Genomic DNA, 24575 nt, shown 5'->3' on the forward strand with positions numbered 1-24575 from the left:
TGGTCGAAAACGAGTTCCGTGCGTAATATTGCGTTGCGTTTTTACCCGCATGTTGTCAAATCTAAACTCTCAGTCACAGGAATGGAAGCAGAGCGGATCATGCGTTAGTGTTTGCACTGCACTCTGTCTCTCTCTTTCCCTCAGCAGATGGCTCCACCACAGGATTGGGCTCTGACTCGACGAGTAACAGCCCAGCAGCTTTCGCTCTCTCTCTCTCTCTGACTAACTCCCCCCTTCATGTACTCTTCATTCTTTTTCCTTTTTTACCCCCTCACACCCCCCTGCAGCTTTTACAGTTCTGGCCCTAGCTGAGCCACCCAGAGCCAGAAAACAGGGTGGAAGCCAGTGAGAGTTTTCAGTTCTTCCACCTGAGCATCAAAGCCCTTTTGTGGGTGTTGGAGTGAGGACAATCATGTCCCCTGTGCTGTTTCCTTCTCTGAGGGCTCATAAAGGAATAGTTGGACCGAAAATGACAAGAGGATAAAAGACAAAAAGCAGCAGGGAGACATTTTTCTGCAGAATGACTTGCATTCATTTTAGCAGGTGAATTATTTGTGCATGTAGACAGAGATGAGCTTGGAGCAAATATATTTAGAAGAAATGGCTTCTATCACAAGTGCAGCCATTACAGGATATTTCCATACAACATATTGTATAGCAATCTAAAAAAAGACAGTGTTTTGCTAAGTTGCTGGGTCAGATATGCAGGCAATGTCTGTTTCCACTCCCATCCATAAAGAACATTCTCACTGTCTCACACCAGATACACAGGGAAACCAAATCATCCCCTGGTGTAACCCTGTTTCCATGGCAATGGCTCAAGCTGACCCTACCTAATTTGTACCATAACAACTAATGACCGCATCTCTCAGGGAAATATGCACCAGGTGTAATGAAAAAAAGCTCACAGAGCTCAGACACCAGCCTTCATGTCTTCCCATACAGCTGGGGGAAAAAAACAACCTGGAGAAGAGCTGGAGCAGAACAGAGTACAATTAGTCTGGCTGAATAGTGTGAGCCAAGGAAAAAAAAGAGCATCAATACACAACGCTGGTGTGTTTATTGACCGTGTTAGTGTCTCTCGGCTATGTAAAGATAACAAAGGTGACAAAGTAATGTGGGCTTCATTTGAGCAGCGTGATCAACACGGGTGACTTTTCAGCCTAGTGATGAGCTTAGCATCATTAGAGAACTATTAACATCCCGTATATTTAGTTATTGATCTCAGACAGCTGCATCCAAAGCCTGCTCATTACAAGCTTAACCACTAATGCTTTTTAAAAAAAATCTTTGTCAGTCACAAGTGATCATTGTTCTCTCATTTTTTTTACTATTGAAGCACTGAACTGTTGATTGCCCTCATGTCCATTCAATTTTCACCAATGTGGAAGAATCATCGATCTCACTTGGGTGTGTTACAGAGCCAACTATTCTCTATACAGCAGATTTTTTTTTTATTATTACTGGTGCTTGTACAAAGTAAGGGGTACTCACAGGATATTTTAAGTAGATGTCAGTATATCAACGATTTATAACATGTCTCACATCTCTTCTCCAGTACACCAAGATTTATTCACTGAATGTTTTCAGCTAAATTGTGCCATAATCAGAGTAGTGTCTCTGCTTATGAGGGTTCAGAGAGGATGGAGATGTCCTTAGGATTCCATGTCTTCTCGACAGATTCTGTAAAACTCTTTGGTTAATTGCCAACCATGGGCTGTCCTAAATCAAGGTTCCTAATAGTTAGGACATAAGAGTTTAGTGAATAATTATGGATTTGACAATACAAAGTGACTGATCAGTTGATGCATTAAGAGGGATTTTCTTTGTTCAATAAAAATCTCATGAAATAAAAAAAAATCAGCATTTATGGGTTTGGGGCGCCTACACTAATCATAACATTACATAACATTATGAGCACTGACAGGTGAAGTGAATAACACTGGGTGGGATTTATTAGGCAATAGTGAACATTTTCTTCCTGAAGTTTTAAGTCTTGGGAGTTGAAAACAGGGGCAAGTGTAATGATTTGAGCAACTCTGACAAGGGCCAAACTGTGATGGCGAGACGACCGGGCCAGCGCATCTCCACAACAGCTTCATTGGTGGCCAAGGCTCACTGATGCACATGGGGAATGAAGGCTGGCCCCTGTAGTGGGATCCAGTATTTTCTTTAACATCATGTGGATGACCAGGAGTGTTGCTTAGCTGGGGAACAAATGGCACCGGGATGCACTATGGGAACGGGTAACGTTGAAGTAGACTTCAAGGATCTGTTACTGACGACTCGGTGCTAGATACCACATCATAACTTCCGAGGTGTAGTGGATTCCATGCCTCCCTGGGTCGGAGCTGTTGTGGCGGCAAAAGGGGGACATACTCAATATTAGGCTGGTGGTCATAATGTTATACTGTATCTGATCATTTGTATTTTTCAAGTAATTTACAGTAGTTTTCAATATGAAACTACGGTCAATGTAGTTTGGAATTTTTTTTAACAAAACATCATTATAAAAATTATGTAATGTAATTAAATTATGTCAAAGCAGAAACATATTCGGCTGCAGTTACAGCTTTGATCCTGTGGGGACAGGTTGCAATCAGCTTTGAGTGAGCATCTTATTTGCACAGCTAGTTGGACGACCATAAACCTCAGCTTTGCTCAATTCCGGTCTCATCAGACGAAACGAGCTTCCTCCAGTTGACTTCAGCCTGTCCTGTGAAATCTAGGTGAGATTTAAAATGGCATTTTTTGGTCTTTGCCACTCTCTTATTAAGCTCCAACTTGTCAAGACCCCAGGCAGAATATAGCCTATATGTACAGTCAGCTGCTCAGCTGTTGAAGCTTTTTGTCAGTTTTTCAGGAGTCATGCTCTCACTGTTTTTGAAGATGCTCTGTTCTAGTCAGATACCACATTTCTATTTGTATCTTAATAACTTATTTAAATGTACTCCAGAAGATATTCAGTGACTTCTCTTGTGTTGACTTTTGCTTTTCACAGGTGTAGTTGTGGAGAGGATTCACCGGTAACTGGACCCACCAGATTCATGTGACTGTTGATTCAGGTGACTTTAAACGGTGTAAATACGTATGGAATCGGCTATTTTTTCCATCTTATTTGAAACAAATTGACAGTACTGAACAGGTTTTGAATACTTTTTCAAAGCTGTATTTTTTACATTACGATGTCAATTCAAGTGTGTTCTCGTGTCCAGGAAAAATGCTGACAGCGCAGACCTGATTTCTGTCTAAGACATCCTTTCTCTTTCACAGCACACTCATCCTATAAATTATGTATCCGATTAATTAGGCTCATCATTACAGTATGTGGTCAACTGGAAATTCCCCTCCGTTCTAATTCAAACATAAAATGAACTCAGCTGCAGCCATTGTCAGCAGTGTTATGGATGTGAAAGAGGGCCCTGGGTATTTGTTGCACCCTTTGGGATATTGCACGGCATTGCACAGGGGAACACAATGAAATAACAAGATTACAAGATAAAAGGCCTTGTGTCGGACTTCAAAGTGGAACAGCTGCTTGAATAGAAGCAGAGTGAAACACAGTCTGCTCCTTGGTGATTTCAAAGAACGAGCCTGCAATCGTCGAAGGCAAGCGCTCGAGCAGCATGCGCACACGTGGGACAGTTGTATGCAAACAAACAGATGTGGAGGTAATGGGATGAACTTCTGAACACCTTTCTGAATCTCAGAATGCACCTCGCATCATTTTCAAATCACAAAGAGTATTTGAATTGCACCGACCCACCTCTTAGTGCTGCTGTTTGCTCGTCCGGTAATTGGGTGCACTCACCGGAACGATCATGATAATGTTGTCTACATTACCCCCACATGTTTGGCACTGTGAAACCTAAAGGTATAAATCTCCCATGATCCTCAAATTCCTGGGAAGTCAGTCCCCTATAGCCCATTTTGCTTTCTGTGCAATAAATGTGCGTAGCAGTAATTGATCCGTGCTGCCCTCGCAAAGGTGGGCTCTCCCTACAGTTTAATACCCCACACATGAGCGCCCCGGTCTTAAGAACAACAGGGAGAGGGAGTTCAGATACACACACACACACACAAGGCTCTTATGCTAATGGGGGGCTCAAAGCTTCTACAATATCAATATATTTATATTTAGGTCCCTAAGTTTGTATGTCCCTTCTGAAACCAGTGAGACACTGTATGTGAGCGTGTTCTTGGGTGTGTCATCATCCTTGCTACTGCTCAGCTGCAGTGTCAAAAGACATTACTCTGATTTACAGTATTTGTGTGTCTCAGTGTGGGTGTTCAAACCAGCATGCATGTGTGCGCGTGTGTGTGTGTGTGTGAGGCTGTAATGATCCTGTGTGTGTTAGCAGTGAGTAATAAAGCGCTGGCTGTCTGGCGGACGCTATGTAATCATGCAAATGAGAGACACACTCGTTCCCAGGAAGGATATTACAGGTGACGCCGGACACTGAGCAAGGCCGACCTCCTCCTGGCTGATTTACTCTGTCCCCTTCCCACTGTCCCTGTGAATGACACCGCGGCACTAATGCAAAGGATGAAAGGGCAGGAGAGAGACACAGCGAGGCAGGAAAGTGTGGAGGAGAGGCTGTAAAAATTCGATGCACACCATCTCAGAGAAAAGCTAAGGGGGGAATTAGCGGCAGGGGGGAGAGGAAAATAGCAATAAAGTAGTAGATTGCTGTACAGTTTGGTGTGTTCACTAAGTATGCAGTGTGCTCTGTACTGTGTTTTCCGATTAATTTGTAAATTACTCATCTATTCTCGTGTGGCTGTAGCTAAATGAAACACAACTCATTTGCATCAGTTAGTTGGCTCTGCTATTAGTCCACACATCATGCAGCTTGTTGGTATGTAGCATGAACACAAAGAGAGACAGCAGAGGGAGAACAAGTTCAAACAACACAGTGCTTACACACACGTGCACAGAAGAATTACATGCTGCACGAGTGCTATTGGTTCATGCAGTATATGCATATCATGGAGTATATGGGCTCATTGATGTGAGCCGCTACTCTGTTGTGTCCAAATGTGTGTGTCTGTGTCTTTGAGGTGAAGTCGATGAGTACTGACGTTTGCACTGATGTGTACTGAAATGGAAAATGCATTGCAGACTCACCTCACAAAGAGGAGCAGGTTCACTTGACAGCTCTGTACACAAGCACAGACATACACAGGCATTTTGTCCATGTGTTGGTTCGGGTTTAAGCTAATTCTCAATATCTCCTCGGGTTTAGTCTGTGTTTGAAAGCCAGCAAAGTTTGTAGTTAAGCTAAAAGGAATAGTTGGCATTTGATGGCACTTTTGGCACTAGAGGAAAATCCATAATATCAATATGTTAAATATCAGCATAAACCCATCACGTCAGACTAATCACAGGGGTTTGAGACGGTTTTGAAAGGCAGTGAGTCGTGTTATGATCTAAAAACTCCTGATGTCTGATCTGAAACCTTTCTTTCAGGTTCAGTTGATTACCTCCCAGAAGCGCACGCACTCACACACACACACACACATGCACAGAGTGTGTAGTGACTTTACATCCCAGCCTGCAGAGACTGCAGGACTATACTAGGTTTCTCCAGTGCACCGACAGTACAGAATAATCCCCGACCCCAAAATCATACAGCCCAAAAGCTTGTGAAGGTAATGAGATCACACGGCCCAGGTGAGAGGTGAACTGCTGGACAGGCGATCTGGGCTTGGAAAGGAGGAGATAATTATTAGGCCGTTTGTTCCTGTCCCTGGAATCAAAGGGCCATATACTCATTTCCAAACACAGCATCAGATAACGATCACAGAGATTGTCACGCATGCAAGCTTGCAACATACCCTGGTTTACTGCAACTCCTATATGTCTAGTGCATAGGGACCAACAGATGGAAAATGATACTAGACAATGCTACCTACTCATTGCCAACATTAACCCTTGTGCGTCCAGAGCAGCAAACAGCGAGTGGACATTTTTTTGACTGCCTGCCATATGTGCAGTAGAGAGAACATCTGCCACAAAACAGAGAGGATACATGCACAGGAGCAACAGATCTGTGACAAACTGCATCCCCCAGAGAGTGCAGAACAGGGTCACGCTACACATTTCCAGCCCAGGTAAAACTAATAAACCACCAGAAATTAGCCCAAGGTGTCACTGGAGACCGTGCGACTAATAAAATACCTGTCCAGCAAACAAGTGTTCACCCAACGTGCCTCGCCAAAATAAGAATAAACCCATTTAGGAGGCCAAATTGGATTTTATTTGCAGCGTAATGAATTTAAATTGAAGTAAAGCTGGCTTTATTGTCTCTTTGTAGCAGTTGCACATTTTGAGAGGGTCTTGTTTATTGTCCCTGCCAGCAGTCACGTTTGCTCCGCTGTAGTTTAAGTCCATCAACATCATATTGTGGCAATAAATAAACAATATGAAACAAGTAATTACCCGCAGTCACAATGTTTTTCAGATCAATTTGGCCAGCTAACGCTCTGCCTCTAATTTCTTATGACAAGGTTTTCTTCGAATTGCTTCTTGTTATTATGCCTAACAATGAGAGATCATAACTGAAACTCACAGCTGTTTTTCTTCTGTCAAAACATATATTTATTATTTCAATATTTCATCAAATCCGGTTCAGTGAATGACTGTCCACAGGGCTCTACTTTTACTAGTTTTGGGATATTTAGGTCATCATTACATAGAGATTGGTGCGAGGAAAAAGGTTCACACCAGCGCTGGGTTTCTATGGTTCATGTCTATCAAGGTCTGATTGTAACTCTCTCTGGTCTACACCATGATCCACACTTAATTCTTAGTCAGATGATGGCTTGAGGGTGTCACAAACTCATAATAATATTCCAGTAATGGTGCACAGTAAGAATAGAGTATCAAACTCAGCTGAACGTTTCATTTCACCGATAATCTTTTGCCTTCCTTTTTGGAACAGAACAGGAAAAACTAAATCGAAGAGCTGTCAAAGCAGTGCCACTTAAGTCCAGGTCAGGAAGTAAACCCTGTACTCAGTGAAACCCGGTCTCTTTATTTGTCTCTTGTTCTCTGTATTCCAGCTCCTCATGTCCACTCCACACCAAATTTAGACTTCTGTCCTTTAACGTCCCCCTTGATCACACTCAGGTCATTTTTCTGTGCACCTGCACCACCAAGAGTCAGGCGACTGAGGTAAAACCGCTTTTTCTCAACATCTATCAAGCCGTAGTCGGTCTTGCTTCCTTCTGTGTCTCTAACACGCTCCTAATGCAGCCCTCTAATTGCTCCTCATACTTAATTGAACAAGAGAGCCGTCGTAGCAATGTGACTATTACTGAAAAAGACGTGAAAAAGACACCCTCCAGGCTCATGTCAAAATCTCCATCCAGCTTCTATACCAATCATTTAATAAATTCATCTCCTTGAAGCATTTTTGCATCAGCTTCACCCCCCCCTTTTTTTTCTCCTCTTGTTACCCATTAGTATCTGCCCTCATCTCGTCTCTATTCCCTACACATAGGCATCAAAGCCACAGACATCAAAAGTGTTACGCAGCCACTAATGCAGCTGCCTCTTCGTTTTGGGCTACAAGTCTAAATAGCACACAACCACAAGCCGCATTGTGTGCTGACTACATTTGATTTGAGTGTGTCATCAGCTTTTTAACTGGAGTGGATTAACTCCTGAAAGCTGTCAAAGACTATATCTGACCAGAGGACATAGAGGACCAGTCCACATCGTGCATGTTCACGAAGATACACACACTGCCTCAGGAAAATAGCATCAGAAATCATAGATGATTGTGTGTAGAGGTGACTCAATTACTGGTTGTAAGTTAATAGTGGTGATCGAATAGTGCAGCAGTTAGAAGTTGGTCTGTGCACTTTCACTGGAAGCTAATTATGGATAAATGACTACAACAAGCAAACTCAGGACCATTTGCCTTGTTTAAACACCTGATTCATTGCAAGGGTTTAAATACCGTGGATGTTCTCTAAGCAAAAAGCCAAACTAACCGTGTTTGGTAAATGATTAAAACGATAGAATTGATCCATAAGGACATCAGTGTCTCACCTCATACGTCCTCCCTGCACTTATTTTATTACCCTCCATACCCTTACGTCTCACCCTTCCTTTGTCTGTGTGGACAGAGCAGAGTGTATTTCAATATGAATACATCCTGTTTATGAAGTGTTGGCTTTAGTTTCACTTCCTGGGATCCTGTGGTTACACAACATACTGTGTGTTCAAAAGCTAAATATGGACACTTTTTTTCCATCTGCCAGTGGACTTTGTAATACGGCAAAGCAGCACACTCTGCTTAACCCTGTTTTTAACGACCCTTTTTTGAATGTTTTTGGCCCTTTTTGACCAGCTTCTCCATTTTGGTTCAAGCCCATTCATCTTCCAACCTGTTCCTTGCATTGTTTTGTCCACAGCAATGTATCTCTGCCTCCGTCTTCTTCCCTCTCTTTCTTTCTCTTTTTCTTGCTGTCTCAGCTTGCTCTGTCTGTCAGCGATACCGTCACTGTATACAAGCACAGACACAGGCTCAGCGAGGACAAAAGACAACATTTGCTACAAAGGAAGCCCGGGTGGCTTCTTGACAATCAACGGTTGCTCAGAACTCCATTTGCAGCAAAGATGGCAGCCACTTCCTTATTTTTTTTTTTTTTTTGTCTCTCATGTGCAAGCACACAGCAGGCTCTTTCAGGTAAACAGCGGAGACAGGCTGTCCAGTGGAGGAGAAATGCTCGCCCAGTGTGGGTCTACACGCTCAGCAGAGCGCCTAATTGTAGTGATAAATATGAGATGGTGGAGATGAGAGACAAAAGCTCACAGGATCTCTCCTCACATGAACCTGGAGAGGGAGGTGGCTGTTTAATGAGTTTCACACAGAAACACATCAATGTACTGTAGACACACACTGAAGAAATCCACGGGTGTCTAGAGAGGCAATATGCACGTGCAGCACTTGAACAAAAAAAAAAAAAGAAAAGAAAAGAAAAGTAGTACTTTACTGCTTAATAATAACTACAGGGTAATAGTGGGTGAATATCTAGGCAAGGGGGGTAATATTTCAGTAATAACAATGTGACAGGATTATTTTCATATTAGATTTAATATTAATAATACTAAATATTTATAAAAAGCTACAAACACATATTTTAATACCTGTAGTGATCAAGACACATAACATGATGGCTCATTAACACTGCGCTCCATCAATTAACAGATAAAATCTTGTGCTCTTCGTTTACGCGTTGCTTGCTCCCTCTGGTCCGGTGGCACATCTCACATGACCTGTCAAAACCCAGACACACCCTTTTAAAAGAGACCCATCCGCTGATGTGGACGGGCGGTGCTATTATTTTAGTAATTCCCATCATATTTCCTTGTTACTACCTAGGTGTAAAGTGTTACTAAAAATAAAAACATATGCATAAAAAACTCCACTGTTGTATTTCACTTCATAGTCTCAATGTTTTACATCCAAAGTACATTTACATATGTACAGTAAATGCAGGAAACGTGAAATCTTGCACGGCATTGTCCTAAAACTGATACAGCATCTTGGGTTTCAATATTAGTGTAAAAAGCTTGAATAGCCACATATTTATGCTCTAAGTTGAGAATAGCAGTCATTATCAATGTGTCCTATGCTGTAGACCATTTCAAGGCTTATTATAAAACCAACAAGGTCACACAGCCCTGATTTTAGTGTAACAGCCAGGATTAAGATGTTCTTGTTTTTTCGGGTTTTGCCTCGTTCTCTCTCCCCCTTGTTCTCTTTGTTTAACTCTCTTGCCCTCTGTACTCTGCATTAACATATTCTAATTGAAATCCAGTCACAAAGGGCTTCACAGGGAAAATCTGCAAAGCTGCCATGTCTGACCAGTTAAAAAACAAATGGAGAGAAAACTCTGTAGATAAACTTTAAGAATAAAGCAGATCAAAAGCCCAAAAGATCAAGAGAATTGTTAAATGAATTCATAATCCCCTCATCTTTGATGACATGCTGAATACAGCAGGTTTAGGTGAGCACTGGTAATAATTATATAAAACGGCAATATTTTGTTTCATGCTTCATAAATACCTTCAAGGACACTGAGAGCAGTCTTACAAGACTCTGAGGGCTCGGGTAACGTTCATGTCTTTTGAGTGCAGTTCTGTTTCTGATTAAACACGGAAAAGACTTGACTCCATTTAAGGAATATTCAGGCAAAATTGTAAACTTTGAAATTCGTGAGTGTCTGCATAGTTTGCCCTTCACTACAACCTTGTGTCTTGCATAATGGGAATTTCAGTGTATGTCAGAGTTGGGAGCAATGTTGTGCTTCTTATTCTTAGTCTCCCTGGGCACTTGTGAGGGCTACAGCCAAAAGCTCTTAACTCCAAGACCCAGCTTCTTAAGATGCAACAAGCATTAAATTCATACACTTCACCATCAAATCCACACAGCACCTCTGACACATTTGAAATATCTTGACTCAGGTTGTTAATTTTCAACAACTGACATAAAATGGGTAAATGTATATTGATTGAACCATCTCTGGAGTTTTCCATATTTACAGCACCATAACATGCTGAGATAAGTAGAAATTTAACGCTAAAGCCAGGAGCCCTCCTGTCTGTGCACTGCCAATCTTTGATATAGACTGACTTTCATGTACAATGCTTTGAAGTGCACAGAGATTTTACAAGGTTGCCATAGTTAAAGGTCCAACTGAATATCAAATACATTATGAATAACAAACTGCAGTCTTTGTTGCTCTGTATGCGTACTGATTTGGAAGACAACATATAAACTTTGTTCTCAGCGGAGCAAACACCACAGATTCAGCAAAGTGGCATGAGACAATATCTGTATCTGCATCTGTATGTATCTTTTAGTAAGAAGTTATGATCTATTTTTTTCTTTGTCCTAATGCTTTCTGCTTTGTAGACATTTAAAGTGAATATTTGGAGAACCAGTCTGCATGCTGTGGCTGGATAATGCAGCTAATGTATTACTCCACTACAAATAGAGGTCCTACACCTTACACAAATTATAGTAATTATTAAGGACAAAAATCAAAATAGTTTATTAGGTGATTATATTTTTTGCAAATGTGAAAACTTTTTGGTCCTTATTCATATATCCAGCAGTTACAGGGAAACTTTATTGTTGATGTGAAGCTTTGTTCTGTTCACCTATTCACTCTTTGTTATATTTAGTTTTTAGTTTTATTCACATATTTTATTTGCAACATCATCATAAAAATACAAAATATAGGATTATAGCTACCATAGGCTTTTTGTTTTTTCACCTCTTTTTTTTAAGGTGAAACAGAAGTCACTGACTTTTATTTACCTTCCCGACGCTTTTATTTATTCAGTGTTTGGCAGTAAATGTAAGAAAAGGATTTCATGTCTTCTTAGGGAGGTTTGCCAATGTTCAAAACTGTTGTTGTGTTAAAGAAAATTGCAGAGTTCTAAATTCAAACAAGCCAGAGATGTGACAGCTTGAACCAGAATTTCAAATAAATAAATAAATAAATAAATAAAGAGTCCAGCATTCAGCATGACTGAACTGCAGGAGCTCACTTCGAATAAATCTTTGCAAGCATAAACAAGTCTCTCAAAAGTGTTACCGTATTATTTTTTACTGTTATCTTACAAAACAGCAGGCCAGGTGCTGACAAAACCAGTCAATCATCCAGCATAATGAAAGTGCAGTGAGGCTGAAACAAGCAGTGTCAGCGTTACTCCCAATCACCTGGTTTTAGCTGTCACGGCGTCTCTTTTTCAGCTAATGACTTTATATGTTGCAGAGGTGGAGCGGATGAATTGGGGAAAAGGGAGACCGCGGGGGAGGTGGTCAATTTGAGAAGGGATAAGCTTAAACTATTAGCTCTGATCCTCTAACGCTTTGCTGCATTTTCACATTGTTCGCTATAAGGGGGGTGTGCTACCATATTATTATACATTACAAACACTAATGTTCGAATCATGTGGAAGATTAGTTGCTTATTCAAATTACTGCATTGGCTTAATTGATGAAATAAATAGTTTTTTTTTTTTGTTTTTTGTAGAAGACAGGAAAAAAAATCTAAAGAATGAAGGAAAAAATAGGAAAGACTGAGAATAACAACGTCTCAGAAAGTTTGAATATTGTTGGGACATTGACAGCCATTTCCCCTGATCCTATGTAGTCAGCTCACAGTGGCACCTCATTCATGCCTCTGTTGTGCCCACCTTTACAACTTGCCTTTGTCTGGCTGCCCCCCTGGGGGCTGATACAGCCGATGGGCCTGGACAACTTCCTGGGCGTTTAGCCTTGATGGCTGACAGGAACGGGTTTCCACACATGGCCTTGGTGTGTGAGGAAAGACTCAGGTTTGGGTCGGCTTCACAGACCGATTAAATAGAGACAGACACAGAATGAGGAAAGAAGAGTTAACATATTCACTCTTACAACTCCCCCCTAAAACTAGGTATCATCCTTTTCCAGGTGAAGCTCTGCAGCATATCTTTGGCAGAAATTCCCATAATACTCACTGAGCCTTCACCTTGTTTTCTCTGAATGTGTTCTCTCCAATTGATAGCAGCTTGATACTACTTTTTTGGTCCATGTTTCCAGCTGGAAGCAGCACTTAGGTCACCTCTCAAACATCAAAGATGCTCGGCTGGTTTAAGTGACTCATTAGGTGACGGAGTCTTAAATTAAGCTCCTAATGGAGTCACTTTCTGAATAAAACGCTCCACACGTCCCCCAGGAAAAGCCAAAAAGCAGAAAAAGGAACACATTTACAGAAGACATTTTTAGGTTGTGCTCCCTCTTGTGCGAGACAAACACAATAATGAAACACATCTGTTTGATGTTGTTTATCAGACATGTTTGACAGAACTTTTGGGTAGGATTTCCTTTAACAACCTGACATTTCTCTTGATTTGTCTTTGACCTCACATAGACATGAAATATGAGAAATGTGTTCTCAGCAGCTTGTCTTAACGCATCTAAATTCACACAGCCTTGGCTGATGTTTGAGGAGCATTTTTTTTTTTTTTTTTAGGTTTAGGTGTATGAAAAAGTGAGCAAGCTTTAGCAGCCACCTCATATAGGTGTAAAACTAATGTTATTTTGTACATTTTATAGATGGGACACAACCGGTTTCTAGGTGAGGTGAAGACGTTTTATCTTGTACGCAAGGGACATCGATATCTTTGGGCACTTTGTGTTTTGCTCTCAGAAAAACTTAATCATTAATTAGAACAGAAATTAGAAGAGACTTAAAAATCGGCTGTTTAATTTGAACAGGTGAGGGAAGAAGGAAAAAAAAAGCAAGTCAAATTCGATGATCGACTCTAAATTGCCTGTAGGTGTGAATGGTTGTCTCTCTATGTCTCTCTGTGTTGGCCCTGATATAGACTGGCAACCTGCCTGGGGTCTACGCTGCCTCTCGGCCAACGATACATTGAAACAGTGTCTGGAGGCTTCAATGAATACGGTGATATCCTTTATGATAAAATGAAGGTTATATGGTGATTTGGAGAATTTCTGGACGTCGGTTATAATGGGACTTTTAGACACCACTGTGTCCACTGTTGACAACACCCATCAAAACATTTTATTTACACCACCATTTTACATTTTAATGTACTGCTTTATGAAAAATGAAAGCTGACTGAAAAGAGACAAAAAAGTTGAACCCGAGAGCTTTGACTGTGCGTAAGGTCACACACTTTAGCTGAGCCCGACATCCCACAATACAAACAAAAAGAAGCTGATAACTCACTTAAAACTGCCTGAAATCAAAATTGCTAAAACTCAAAAAGTATAAAAATTGTGAGGAAGCTGATGTAAAGGGAAAGGGAAGTTAAAAGGATCCAGACCTGTTCAAATTACATTTCTAAACCAAAGTATAATGATCCATGAAGCTAATCGGAAGAAGAAACTTAAAGGGAAATTGTTTTTTTTTACAATTTTCTCATTAACTGTAATTCACAAAAAGCTGAAAAATAAAAAGTACAAATGTGAGTAAGGAGACCAGTAACAGCACACTACACGTTTAGAAGATTAGGTGAAGTTTCGATGACAGCGTAGAAGTACATAGCAAGAGAATATTCAAAATAAAAAGTGAAGACAACATGTGTTGTTGCTCTTTTCTCCCACTAATTAGCACACAAGACCCCAGAGTCCTTTGACCTTTGAAGCTTATGTTGTAAGAGGGAACTAGGACTCTTCAGGTGATGGAAGGAAAATTAAACAGTACACTTCTTTTAAGGAGCTTGCAGATAAATGATGCAATGACAAAGCTGCTCAAACATCCTCGTTTACGCTTGCATCAACACACACACACACTCGCATGCAGACTAATGCATGCTTACTGCTCACAACGCACACCTCTAGCTTCCTGCAGTGACATTTGAAGGACAGGGGCCTGCAGGGAAGGCTGTATTTGAGAGGTTAGATGAGGTGGAGGGCTGGCTGGTTGGGGGTGTGAGGTAAACAACACCTCAGAGTTCAGCGTGCATGTCTAATGTGCTCTCCCGCACTGGCAGCTCCGCTGGGCAAGGCTGTCTGATGACAAGCTGTCTGGAGAAGTCTCTCGCTCCGGCAGCGTCTCACTACCTCAGCCTCTCCCACTGTCTCTTAGTTTTACTCTGTCCAGCTGCCCATGTCAACAACTCTGTACCCTTCTTTCCATTTGTGTCCCTGTCCTGTCTATGGCTTCCTCTACCCTGCTTCAAACTAACGTGACTCAAGCTTTTTTTTTATTTAAATGTAAATGACATTTATAAAGAACGAACAGCAGTTTTTAGTTGTCCAAAAAAGTAATATTGTACAATCACATAATTGTACAATTTTATAAAATGCATACCATTGATATAATCATGGTCACTGGCAGCAATGCACGCATGCTGTTTAAAATACAAAGAGATGTACATATGTATAGCGCACACACTTAAAATGTGTTCAGACTCTACATGAAGCTAAACTAGAGAGACAGTGTGATTGGATGTGAATTGCTCCAAGCGCTAAGAACCCAAGCAAAAAATGCATCTTTACAAGTCTCCAAACAAAATGTTGAAAAAAAAATGTGTGCTTATCCTGAGCTAATGTATTGCAATAAAAAAAATAAAAAAATAAAAAATTTGAGACAAGAATTAGAATAGTGTGCGTGGGTAAATGAGACAACTTGAGTACTATTAGTCTGACCAGACATTTACAGTTTTTTTTTTCCAGTCTTTATTACCCCCAACCTGATTTTGTTAATCTAATTTGTTCACATCATCCAATTACAGCCCTTCTCTCCAATGATTGGTCTGTGAGAGGGCAGCGCTGCCTTCTGATTGATGGTTAGTTAAAATAATTAGGAAAAAAGATTTATTAGCTTTATTACTGCTGTATTCTGAGGAGATAAAAATCACATTGACATCATTTACTCAGGGCATACACATAGAACATTTATTGCTGTGTAGTCAGGCTTTAACCTTTGATGCCATATTCACTGACACAAGGATTTGTCTCAGGAGGATATACGTTTGAAGTGAAAACAGCCCTTGGTTGCTTCCTTTTTTCCTTCTTCAACTTTTAATCTCAGGTATCCAGGCCGACAAACAGGCTACTTCAGGAAAAGTAACGACTTCACCTGAAGCCACAAACATGCGTGCCCTCAAGCACGAACGCACACACACACACAAACAAATCTTTGCTCACTCATTAATAACCAATGACATGTGATAAAACATAGTCAGTGATTTTGCATGATAAAAAAAGTCCAACTCTCAGATTTTCTACCATCACCTCATTCTTTTTCAGAAATTAAAAAAGTAAGGTAATGATCAAAACACTAAGGATACAACAGTCTACCTCTAGTAATCAAGCTAATTAAGATGGGCATCATCCATTTTTGTATGGAATAATTAAGCAATAGGCCAAAGCCAAAATCAATTTGTATTACAAGATGCAAAGTTTTGTTCATTGTTACAGTGTCAGCTTTTGATATCAAGATATGGTGTGTGAAAGGGTTGCTACAACATACTGTATGTGTGAAGGGATGAGGAAGAGAGGATGAGTGCATCAGGGTGTGATTTCAAGAATAAGCATACTGTATTGCAATCCCAGAACCATGCTTAAGGAACACTAATGTGTCCATAGTCGATATGTTGTGGTGTAACTCAAATTAAAGCTTTCGTAGAAATGGTTTACGCTCTTCAGGTTTTTTTTTTTTTTTTTTTTTTTAATCATAGGAGGCTAAAAAGCAATTAAAGTTCCCCGTGTGCAGCAAGGAATGTGTATGAGCTAGAGCGATCTTCAAGCGCTGACTGAATATGGCTGTTCCCATCTCTGGTTGTCCTCTGGCACTCCAACATCTGGAAAAAAAAAAAACAATCCACGAGGAACCAATGTTCCCAAAGAGGAATGTGCTGGAGGGAACAATCCTTTTAGCGCACAAAGTTAGTTAGAAATTTTTTGCTTTGTTGTTTTAGACACTGTCCACACCCTAAAAAAATGTTATAAAACTGGAAGCCACTGGCAGACAAAAAGTCCTAGACAACGAGTCAAAGAGACTGTATGGGTTAAATGAAGTAAGAACAAAGTAATGGTAACACTTGCACGTGCCTATTCTCTTTTCTACAAAAATAGTGGAATAAAAATCACATTGTTATCACCCAACATTGACATCTTGATACACTTCTGTTTATAGATAAAAAATCTTGGTTAAATGCAATTCCATCATGCAGTCAAGGGTCCCACGCAACTCTTGTAGTTTTGTCCATTCCGCTTAAATTCTTAAGCACGGTCAGAGGACGTGGTGTCAAGAGGAATGTGCTGTAAGTCTCACTTTAGTAGTTGTTTAACATTTTTGGTGCACACAAGGCTTCCTCTCACACGCACGCAAACGCATAATTGTTTCTTCTGTGGGTTTTGTAAAGCTCCTTCCAACCTAGCTCTTTTTCAGAATCATTACTTTATGTTTGGGTGAGTGAGAGATGCTGGAGATAGAAAGAAAAATAACCAATTTCACGAATCACTCCGTGCACTGTTATGCCTCCTCAATCTGTCGATTTCTTTTCATTTTCCACTGTCACTCAAGACCCGAGTTGACAGATGCACAAAGCTTTGTCAATATTTATACTTACCTCCTGATTCAAAAATACAGAGGTATGGTGAAGTGATGAAAATGATTAATTCATGCCTTGGATACCTGAGGCAGTGCTCTCACACAAAGACAATATGAGCACACACTCTTGAACTGTCCTCCACCTCGCATTTTGCTCTGATCTCAGCAGAAGGTTCTGTGCCGGAGTAAGACCTGTTGTTTCCGTCTGCCAGAACAGATGGACATTAGATCCGCTTTCTGCTTTCCCAGCCAAACAAATGACCTGCCTTTTCCTTTCGCACTCTTCCTTCCGCTTTATATTATATTCTGCCATCCCTGAGCCTCTGCCCACTTACTTGCTGCACTGCCTCCGAAACAGAAAACAAATCAAAACAGCTTCTGTTGGCGTGGTTAGCCATTTCGGTTTGGGTACTTCTATTTTTGAATCTTCAACCTCCGTGAACCAGAGCCAAAAAAAAAATCTTCCTAGGGTCTTTGAATTAAAGAGTTAGACTCTGCTCAATATCAAAGGGCCCCCTGGTCTTCGAGTGTGAGAAGAACAACCTCTGCAGGTAGAACCACTATGCTATGACGAGTGATATTCAGCTCTGCGGGCAACTTCCTCACCAGTAGACCATAACCAAGACCACTCCCCTAGGTAGCACAAAATAGGACATGGGATTGTCACAAGTGTAGAGAAAGGGTCTGTGGGAGCAAGATGAGGGTTTGGTTTTGGAGTACAGGACATCATGTGTCATTAACCCTCTCTCTCACTGATGGAGGCAGAGAGAATGAGAGGGCAGTAATGGGTTTAGATCCAAGGAATGGAGAGACAGAGGAAGAGGAAACAGTAAGTTTCATCTGTTTTTCCGACAAGGCCCTACTGTTGTTTGGCTTGAGCTCTTCACTTTAAATATTTTTTCTCCATCTTCTATTTCCCGCCGCCCTTCTCCTCTTCGTGTATCAACTAATACCCCTGTCCAGGGGTTGGCCAGGAAACCCTGGGGATCCATAAGCTCTAGGCCCAGAATCTCCCCAGGTCCCTCCCTGCCCCGAGATGAAAGCAGCATCCCCCCTTGGTCCAAGCTGCCTGTGCTGTTGCACTTCTTCACTGCTCCTCCTGGGTACACCAGAGAGCTGGGCGACAGCAGCGATGTCAGCGACAAGCTGCTCATTGTCTCCGACAAGTGTTCACTGTTGCCCGCTTGGCTGGAACCACAACCACCAATAGATGATCCGATGCCTATACCTAGATCCTCATCTGATGGGTCTATTGAGTCATCACGGGTGTAGCCCGGGCTGGTGCTACCTCGCCCACTGCTCTGACTTCGCTGGTGGCCCCTGATGGCCTGCAGAGTTAGAGCTGATGAGGCAGTCAGCCTTGGTCTCAGGGTGTGGACCGGGGAGGAAAGGGTAGTGTTGTCCTCAGGCAGGGGGATTGGGCACACTTCCGCTGGTAAGGAAGCTGCCGGCAATGACGACTTCTGTGGAGGAGAAACACTGAAGCTAAGTCCTTCCTCCACGGTGGTCTGAAGGCTACCTTCAGAGCTGCCTGTAGCAAGGGATGAGTCACTGTGGGATGGGTACTGAAGAGGAGAAAGAAATTTATTTTTTATTAGCAAAGGACCTTATGTAGAGACAATTTATATTTGTAATGCATCGCTTATAAAAAAGTTGTAAATATAAAGCCGTAAATATAAATGATCAAAATTATACAAACTATATAAATCATTTATTGTCAGTGACCTTCTCCACCCTACCTGCGTACTGAGCTTCCCTCTATGAGCTCTGGGGGAGTGGAGAGACACCCAGGATGGCGGTGAGGTCAGTCTAAGGCTCCTTGTCAACCTTAGGCTCCTACTGCGGGAAGGTGCTGGGATAGTTTGTCCTGCAATGTGAGAGAACTCTTCAGGAAGATGGAAAAAGGGAGAAGTGCCACTTGCCCCTCGTTCTTTGCTTCTTCTTTTTACTTCTATCCTGGCATCAAGTCATGTTTTGTTCCATGTATTGTTTTAACAGATTATATTCCCGCAGTGGGGTATACACCAAATATTCTATATTAATCTGAAGTGACAATTTAGTAGCAGTCCAAACACTCTGAATCTCTGTTCCAGTCTTCACAGGTGCTTTTTTAATGCTTCCAACTGAAGGGGCCTGTTGTTGTTCTGCAGGTTGAGTAGAAGCATTAACTGTCTCCTTTGAGATGACATTTTATTTTATATATATATATATATATATATATATATATATATATATATGGATTTTTTGATGTGTACTACAGATCTGAATTACATTTTTATATTGGCTCATGCTTTAAAATGTACCTTTCTTAAATATGCCTATTAATATTGCTCTTGCTTAACAAGTTTGTTTAATTCGGGTCATTCTGATTAAATTTGACCCAACACTTTGGCATACATTGTCCCAACCTCATTATAATAATTAATTTAATTAGAATTTAACTTGTTTTTAGGTGAAAATACTAATTGAAATAGGTATGTTATGAACACATATGAATCGGGTATGAACGTATTTAGCGTATGTGGATTTACTCACCAGGGATGCAGTGAGGTAAGCACATGTGTGGTTGGTGCATTTGCATGTCCATCTCATGTAGTTTGGTCTCCACCTCAACACCAGAGAGGAGCCTGCAGTGCTGACTCAGCCCCTGCACCTGGGTCTGAACCACAGTATGAGTCTGGTGGCTTTCTCGACATTCAGCTTCCTCTGAGCTTTGGGACTCACTGCTGTAACTTCCCTGGAAGAGAAGCGTTAACGTGACACTGAAGACACTCGTTTCCATTAAATATACAGCCAAGATAAATCTGTCAGTGTACGGATTTTCCTCGAATTTAAAAAGCAAGTGTGTGAGAGTGAGAACTGATTATGAACCAAAATATCCCGCTGGTGTCATGTAAGTGACATATTATACAGACACATATTATAACAACAAATGTTTACCTACAAATTTGTAAAAGTGTATCATTGCTGCAACAGCTGCAAGCAGGAAGCAGGTGGCAGGTTAAAGCAGGAGTTCAGGTGTGTAGGATCCTACTAAATCTGCTACATTTTAATTGCCATCATGTAGGGAGTAGCAAATCATTTGTGCATGTTGATGCACTGTGGTGTATGTGTGTGGTGTAGGGTACTCTTTTCTATGTTTCGTTTGTACGGTTTCTCTGAGTCATTTAGTGTAACAGCCCCCTATCACACAGCCAGCCACCGACACCTATACAAAACCACATCCAGCCTCGGTACACATGCCTAAAGCCACCTTCACTCACTTACTTTTTTTTGGTTCCATTTTTGACAAATAAATCCTAATGTCTGATCCTTTCTCATCTTCTCTCTTACTCTCATTCTCCTTCTGTTTCCCTCTCTTTTTCCATCCTATAATGAGCTGATTTGCAGTCAGGCTTGGTGACTGCAGGCTTATCTGGCTATCCAGAACCAAGGAGCATTAGCCCATTACAGAGGGGACTATCTAGTAAGGACTGACGATAAGAGATGAAGATAGAGCAGCTAGCGGGAGGTGCACAGAAGGTGTGCAATTACCAGAGGGGTAACAGTGAGAAAGGGGAAACCTGAAAGATAAAAGTCGACAGGGGGGTGAGTGGGTGCAAGAGAGGGAGACATGAGAGTCACCCAGTAACTAGGGAGAGCCTGGTGGAAAGATTTATTCATGAGAAGTCTAGGTGGATAGACATTGTGTTTCCTTCAATGACAAGATGGTTACCACTGATATACAGTGAAACAGATAAAAGTGCCTCTGGAACCTATGGAAACATCTGTAATTTACAAGACAACCTAAGGCATAGCCATAAAAGAAGGTTTTTTTACTGGTCGTGGGTTTTGTGCTTCCTGGAATGAATAGGAAAAGTCATCAGTGAGGCTCTTCCATCATTTGTACTTACCCTCCTGGGGGACAGGAATAAAGTGTTGGTACACAGCTTGTCAAGTACAGAGTTGTGGGCATATTAGAAGTTAACCATTATGAGTGTGTGGTAGGGTTGGAATTCTGTTTGATCAGATGAATTTCTGAGGACTACATTTTGTAACAGCTTGATTTTAACAAAATAACAAAACAAAAATCTCCACACATTGTCTTGTACAGCTGTACAGAAAACAAGTCCTGCTAGGTGTTTTCCCATTCCCACCTCAATCTGCTCATACCAACCTTGCCCTCTTGCACGAGGAGCTGATACGCAGTATGCTCATCCAGGCTGAGGTCATCCGGCAGGGCAGGAGATGAGGACTTGTCTGACAGTTGCTCTGATTTCAGTGATGCTTGCTCAATTTCTGCCATCTTGATCTGCTGTGATAAATTTACCTCAGTTACTGATGTCACAAAAATATAGGAAACCAAATTGGCACCGGCTACAAACATTCTGAAATGTTTTGGAATTATTAGAGCATGGCCTCATCATTGCTTAATTTACCAATCTGTGATTTACTCTAGGGCTCATAGCAACCATAAATTCTGTGCCTCACATATTTATATTTATATCCATAAATGTTATAAAATGAGTCTGTTTTGAAGACCTCTCACATCATTAGTTTGTTTCTACATTATCTCTTACAGGCAAACGTGCTATACAGACAAGTAAAACCTCCACCAAGCTTCGATATGCTTCACCAGATGTTGACAATTCAAAGTGGCCATAATACCGTGGCACCTCTCTGTAAAGAGAACAGGGTGAGAGATTTCAAGAAGTAATAACACTGCTTTGTCATCATCAACTGAACAAATGTTTGCCAGTGCAAAAATAAAGAATGAAGAGAGGCTGAATGAGCGGCAAAGCAGGATCTATGCAGTAGGTATAGGAGTGAATGTTTTTGTACATCTGTATTCAAGAAAGAAAGAACAAATCCTTTTGTAGACATCAGAAGTGGATTTGTGGCACCAGAACCTTATAATTCTGCCCCTATTACCAACTGTGTGTTTTCAAGCACAACTGTACAATAAAATGCTGTTGCTTTATGTACAGTAGTGCTTGTTGTACTATCACACCAATACAGTTTGTCTAGAGTGACAACATTACCAAACAGAATAATTGTCAGTCCTTCTCCCTCTCATTTGTGACTCCAGCCAAGTTTGATTCATCAGGACTGCAGGTAGCAGAACCCAAATGGCTATTGAATTGGTTTAAATCATCACTTTATGAGCCTCCTGTGAGCTCAAGCTTCTTGGCTGACACTCTTCTATAGGACTCACTTTTTATTTTGTGCACAGTTTCCAGTCATACTGCACACAGTGAGTTGGAGTGGAATTTCAGGGTTCTGGGGATGCAATGATGCACTCGAGCAGCATTTTTTGAAGAGACAGAGCAATAAATACTCAGAGAAGGGGAAATTAAAAGGGTATTTGAAAATGGCCAAGTGGAATCCAGTGGATTGAAGCCTGGTAGCAATATACTATATTGACACGCTTTTAAGTGTGAAAGACAAAGTGGGTCATAGCAAAAGATTCATGACTGATATGCAGGAGTACCATTACCCAAGCCCCCGAGGAGAGACAGCGAGAGAAAGGGTGAGGTGAGGTGAGGCAAGGCAAGAAAGCAAGCGATAAGGAAAGCAATGCACCTATTTAAATTAAAGAAATACTTTTTTTCTCCAGTTATACGTCATCACTAATGTGCTAATACATGACCACACTATATCCACTGACTTGCTCTGTGTCTCAGAGGTGGGTTGTAAGTAGTTGGTATCATCAGTCAGCAGTTGGTATTGGCAGGTAATGGAAACTACAGCCTCTCTCTTCATTTAATCTTGGCTGTGCCTCCACAAACAATGGAACAACAGCACAATTGGTACAGTAAGAGCTGCTATACTGTTGCTTCCAAGGCAGTAGAGATATTGAAGTTACCACTAACAAGGGCTGAGGCAAGAAGGAACAATTGTCCACTTAGGCCAGACTTCTGTGAGGCATAATTTTATTCAGTCTCCTCTTAATGCCTTCCAGGCAATAAGAGAAATAGATTGTGTGGCTTGTTTTAGAGAGGTGTTGAGTCAGCAGTTTGTACAGTTGTTTTGGAGGATATGGGTAGTGTATGTAACTGTAAGTGTAGTGTATTATAAAGAGAAGTGTTTGCTAATTAGCCTAGCGACATTGGTGTTAATGGACAATATAACACAAGCACAGTATAACACAATGCAATATAACAATACCAAAAACTACATGTACAAAAAGACCACAAAGTTCAACCAAACTAAACATTATCACCTTCATGAATGTATGGTTAAGCCTCTGCCTTTTCAGGGCAGCTTGAAAGACTGCACTTTCCGAAGAACTTACGAAATGCTGATGCTGCTTTTTAAGATGACTCCCTTCTAAAAACAGTATCAGTAGGAATGATGTTGTAGAACGTTTATGTTTGCTTTAGGATTGTGTCTTCTCTGCAGAAACTGTGGATGAGCCCATGTCCTTATTAGTCTGTTACATGAGGAATATTTCCAGTGTCACACACACACTGCTCCCTAGTGAACTGCTGTGCATTCCCTTTTCTTCAAACACGACAACACTGTACCCAACTCTCAGCAGTAAAAGACTCATCTGTCTGAATATAGCAGACAATCACACAAGCTCTTACACACAAACAAACACACTGTGTACAAGTCAAATGGTTAAACATCACCGGAAAGAGAACAACACTGGATCAGATACAGTAAATCAGAAATACATAGACCGATAGCCAGAAGAGCAGATGGACAGATGGAGAGAAGTAGTATGTAAAAGAGAAAGAGAAGATTGATGGTTTGACAGCATCTGCAGACAGGCAGAAAGCAAGACTGACAGGTGAGGAGGTGTAGAGCCCAGTTATTGCTTCTTTTGAGCTGACCCGCTGCACTTTGTCATTGTGATGGACAACACTGGCACAGGACAATGTGTTTGTGAGCATGTGTTTTATGCAGGGTCTTCTGTGCACCAAATACCCCAAAATGCAAGCACAAGTAAAGGAGAATGTTGGTGTGTGCGTGCATGCATGCATACCAGGAATGGTTGAATGTGTGTATGCATGCAGAGGGCCTCATTAATCTACACATATGGAAAGTAGATATTATCTAGTATTTAATAAAGGGCTAAAATTCCCATTGCTACAACATAATAGCCTGGTTTTTGACACAATTTGTAAAGCACTTTCCATTCAGACTGCTCTGTCTGATGAATGAAGCCCTGTGTTTATGAAAGTACAAGCAAATGCATGTGCCCATTTGTGTCCTCCTACATCTACATGCATGCAATCTAAACCCAAACATCATAGTTGCATGTGTGTGTGTATGTCCATGGTTGTGAGTGTGTTGTTTGAGTGTGCATTTGTCTGTATTTGGTATTATGTACAGCCACAGGACTAAAAGTGTTATCTTTTACAATTGCTAATGCACATTTCTTATTACAGGATTTTAAAAAAAATCCAGTCAGGAATCAGTGTGGACTAAATGCTAAATACACAAAATAGTAATAAGAATAAAGCTTCAAAACTGAATCATGCTGCAGTATT

The 24575-nt window shown here is 41.1% G+C and overlaps 1 protein-coding gene across 6 annotated transcripts in view; it reads right to left on the reverse strand.

Annotated features, from left to right (window-relative positions):
* Positions 1-16191: 16191 nt before the first annotated feature.
* Positions 16192-24575, reverse strand: part of LOC137099670 (voltage-dependent T-type calcium channel subunit alpha-1I-like) — a 130421-nt gene continuing 122037 nt past the window's right edge. For 3 of the 6 annotated variants that reach the window (XM_067476807.1, XM_067476805.1, XM_067476802.1), the window contains 4 exons: positions 21254-21388; positions 19633-19834; positions 18837-18964; positions 16192-18662 (listed from right to left, as the gene is read on the reverse strand). In XM_067476807.1, coding sequence (XP_067332908.1) covers positions 17934-18662; positions 18837-18964; positions 19633-19834; positions 21254-21388 — 1194 coding nt within the window. In that variant the 3' untranslated portion in view covers positions 16192-17933. Of the gene's footprint in view, positions 18663-18836; positions 18965-19632; positions 19835-21253; positions 21392-24575 lie in introns of all 6 variants that reach the window. The other 3 variants (XM_067476803.1, XM_067476804.1, XM_067476801.1) reach the window with 1 other exon arrangement.

This window comes from Channa argus, chromosome 15 (genome assembly GCF_033026475.1).
Source record: "Channa argus isolate prfri chromosome 15, Channa argus male v1.0, whole genome shotgun sequence".
NCBI lineage: Eukaryota > Metazoa > Chordata > Actinopteri > Anabantiformes > Channidae > Channa > Channa argus.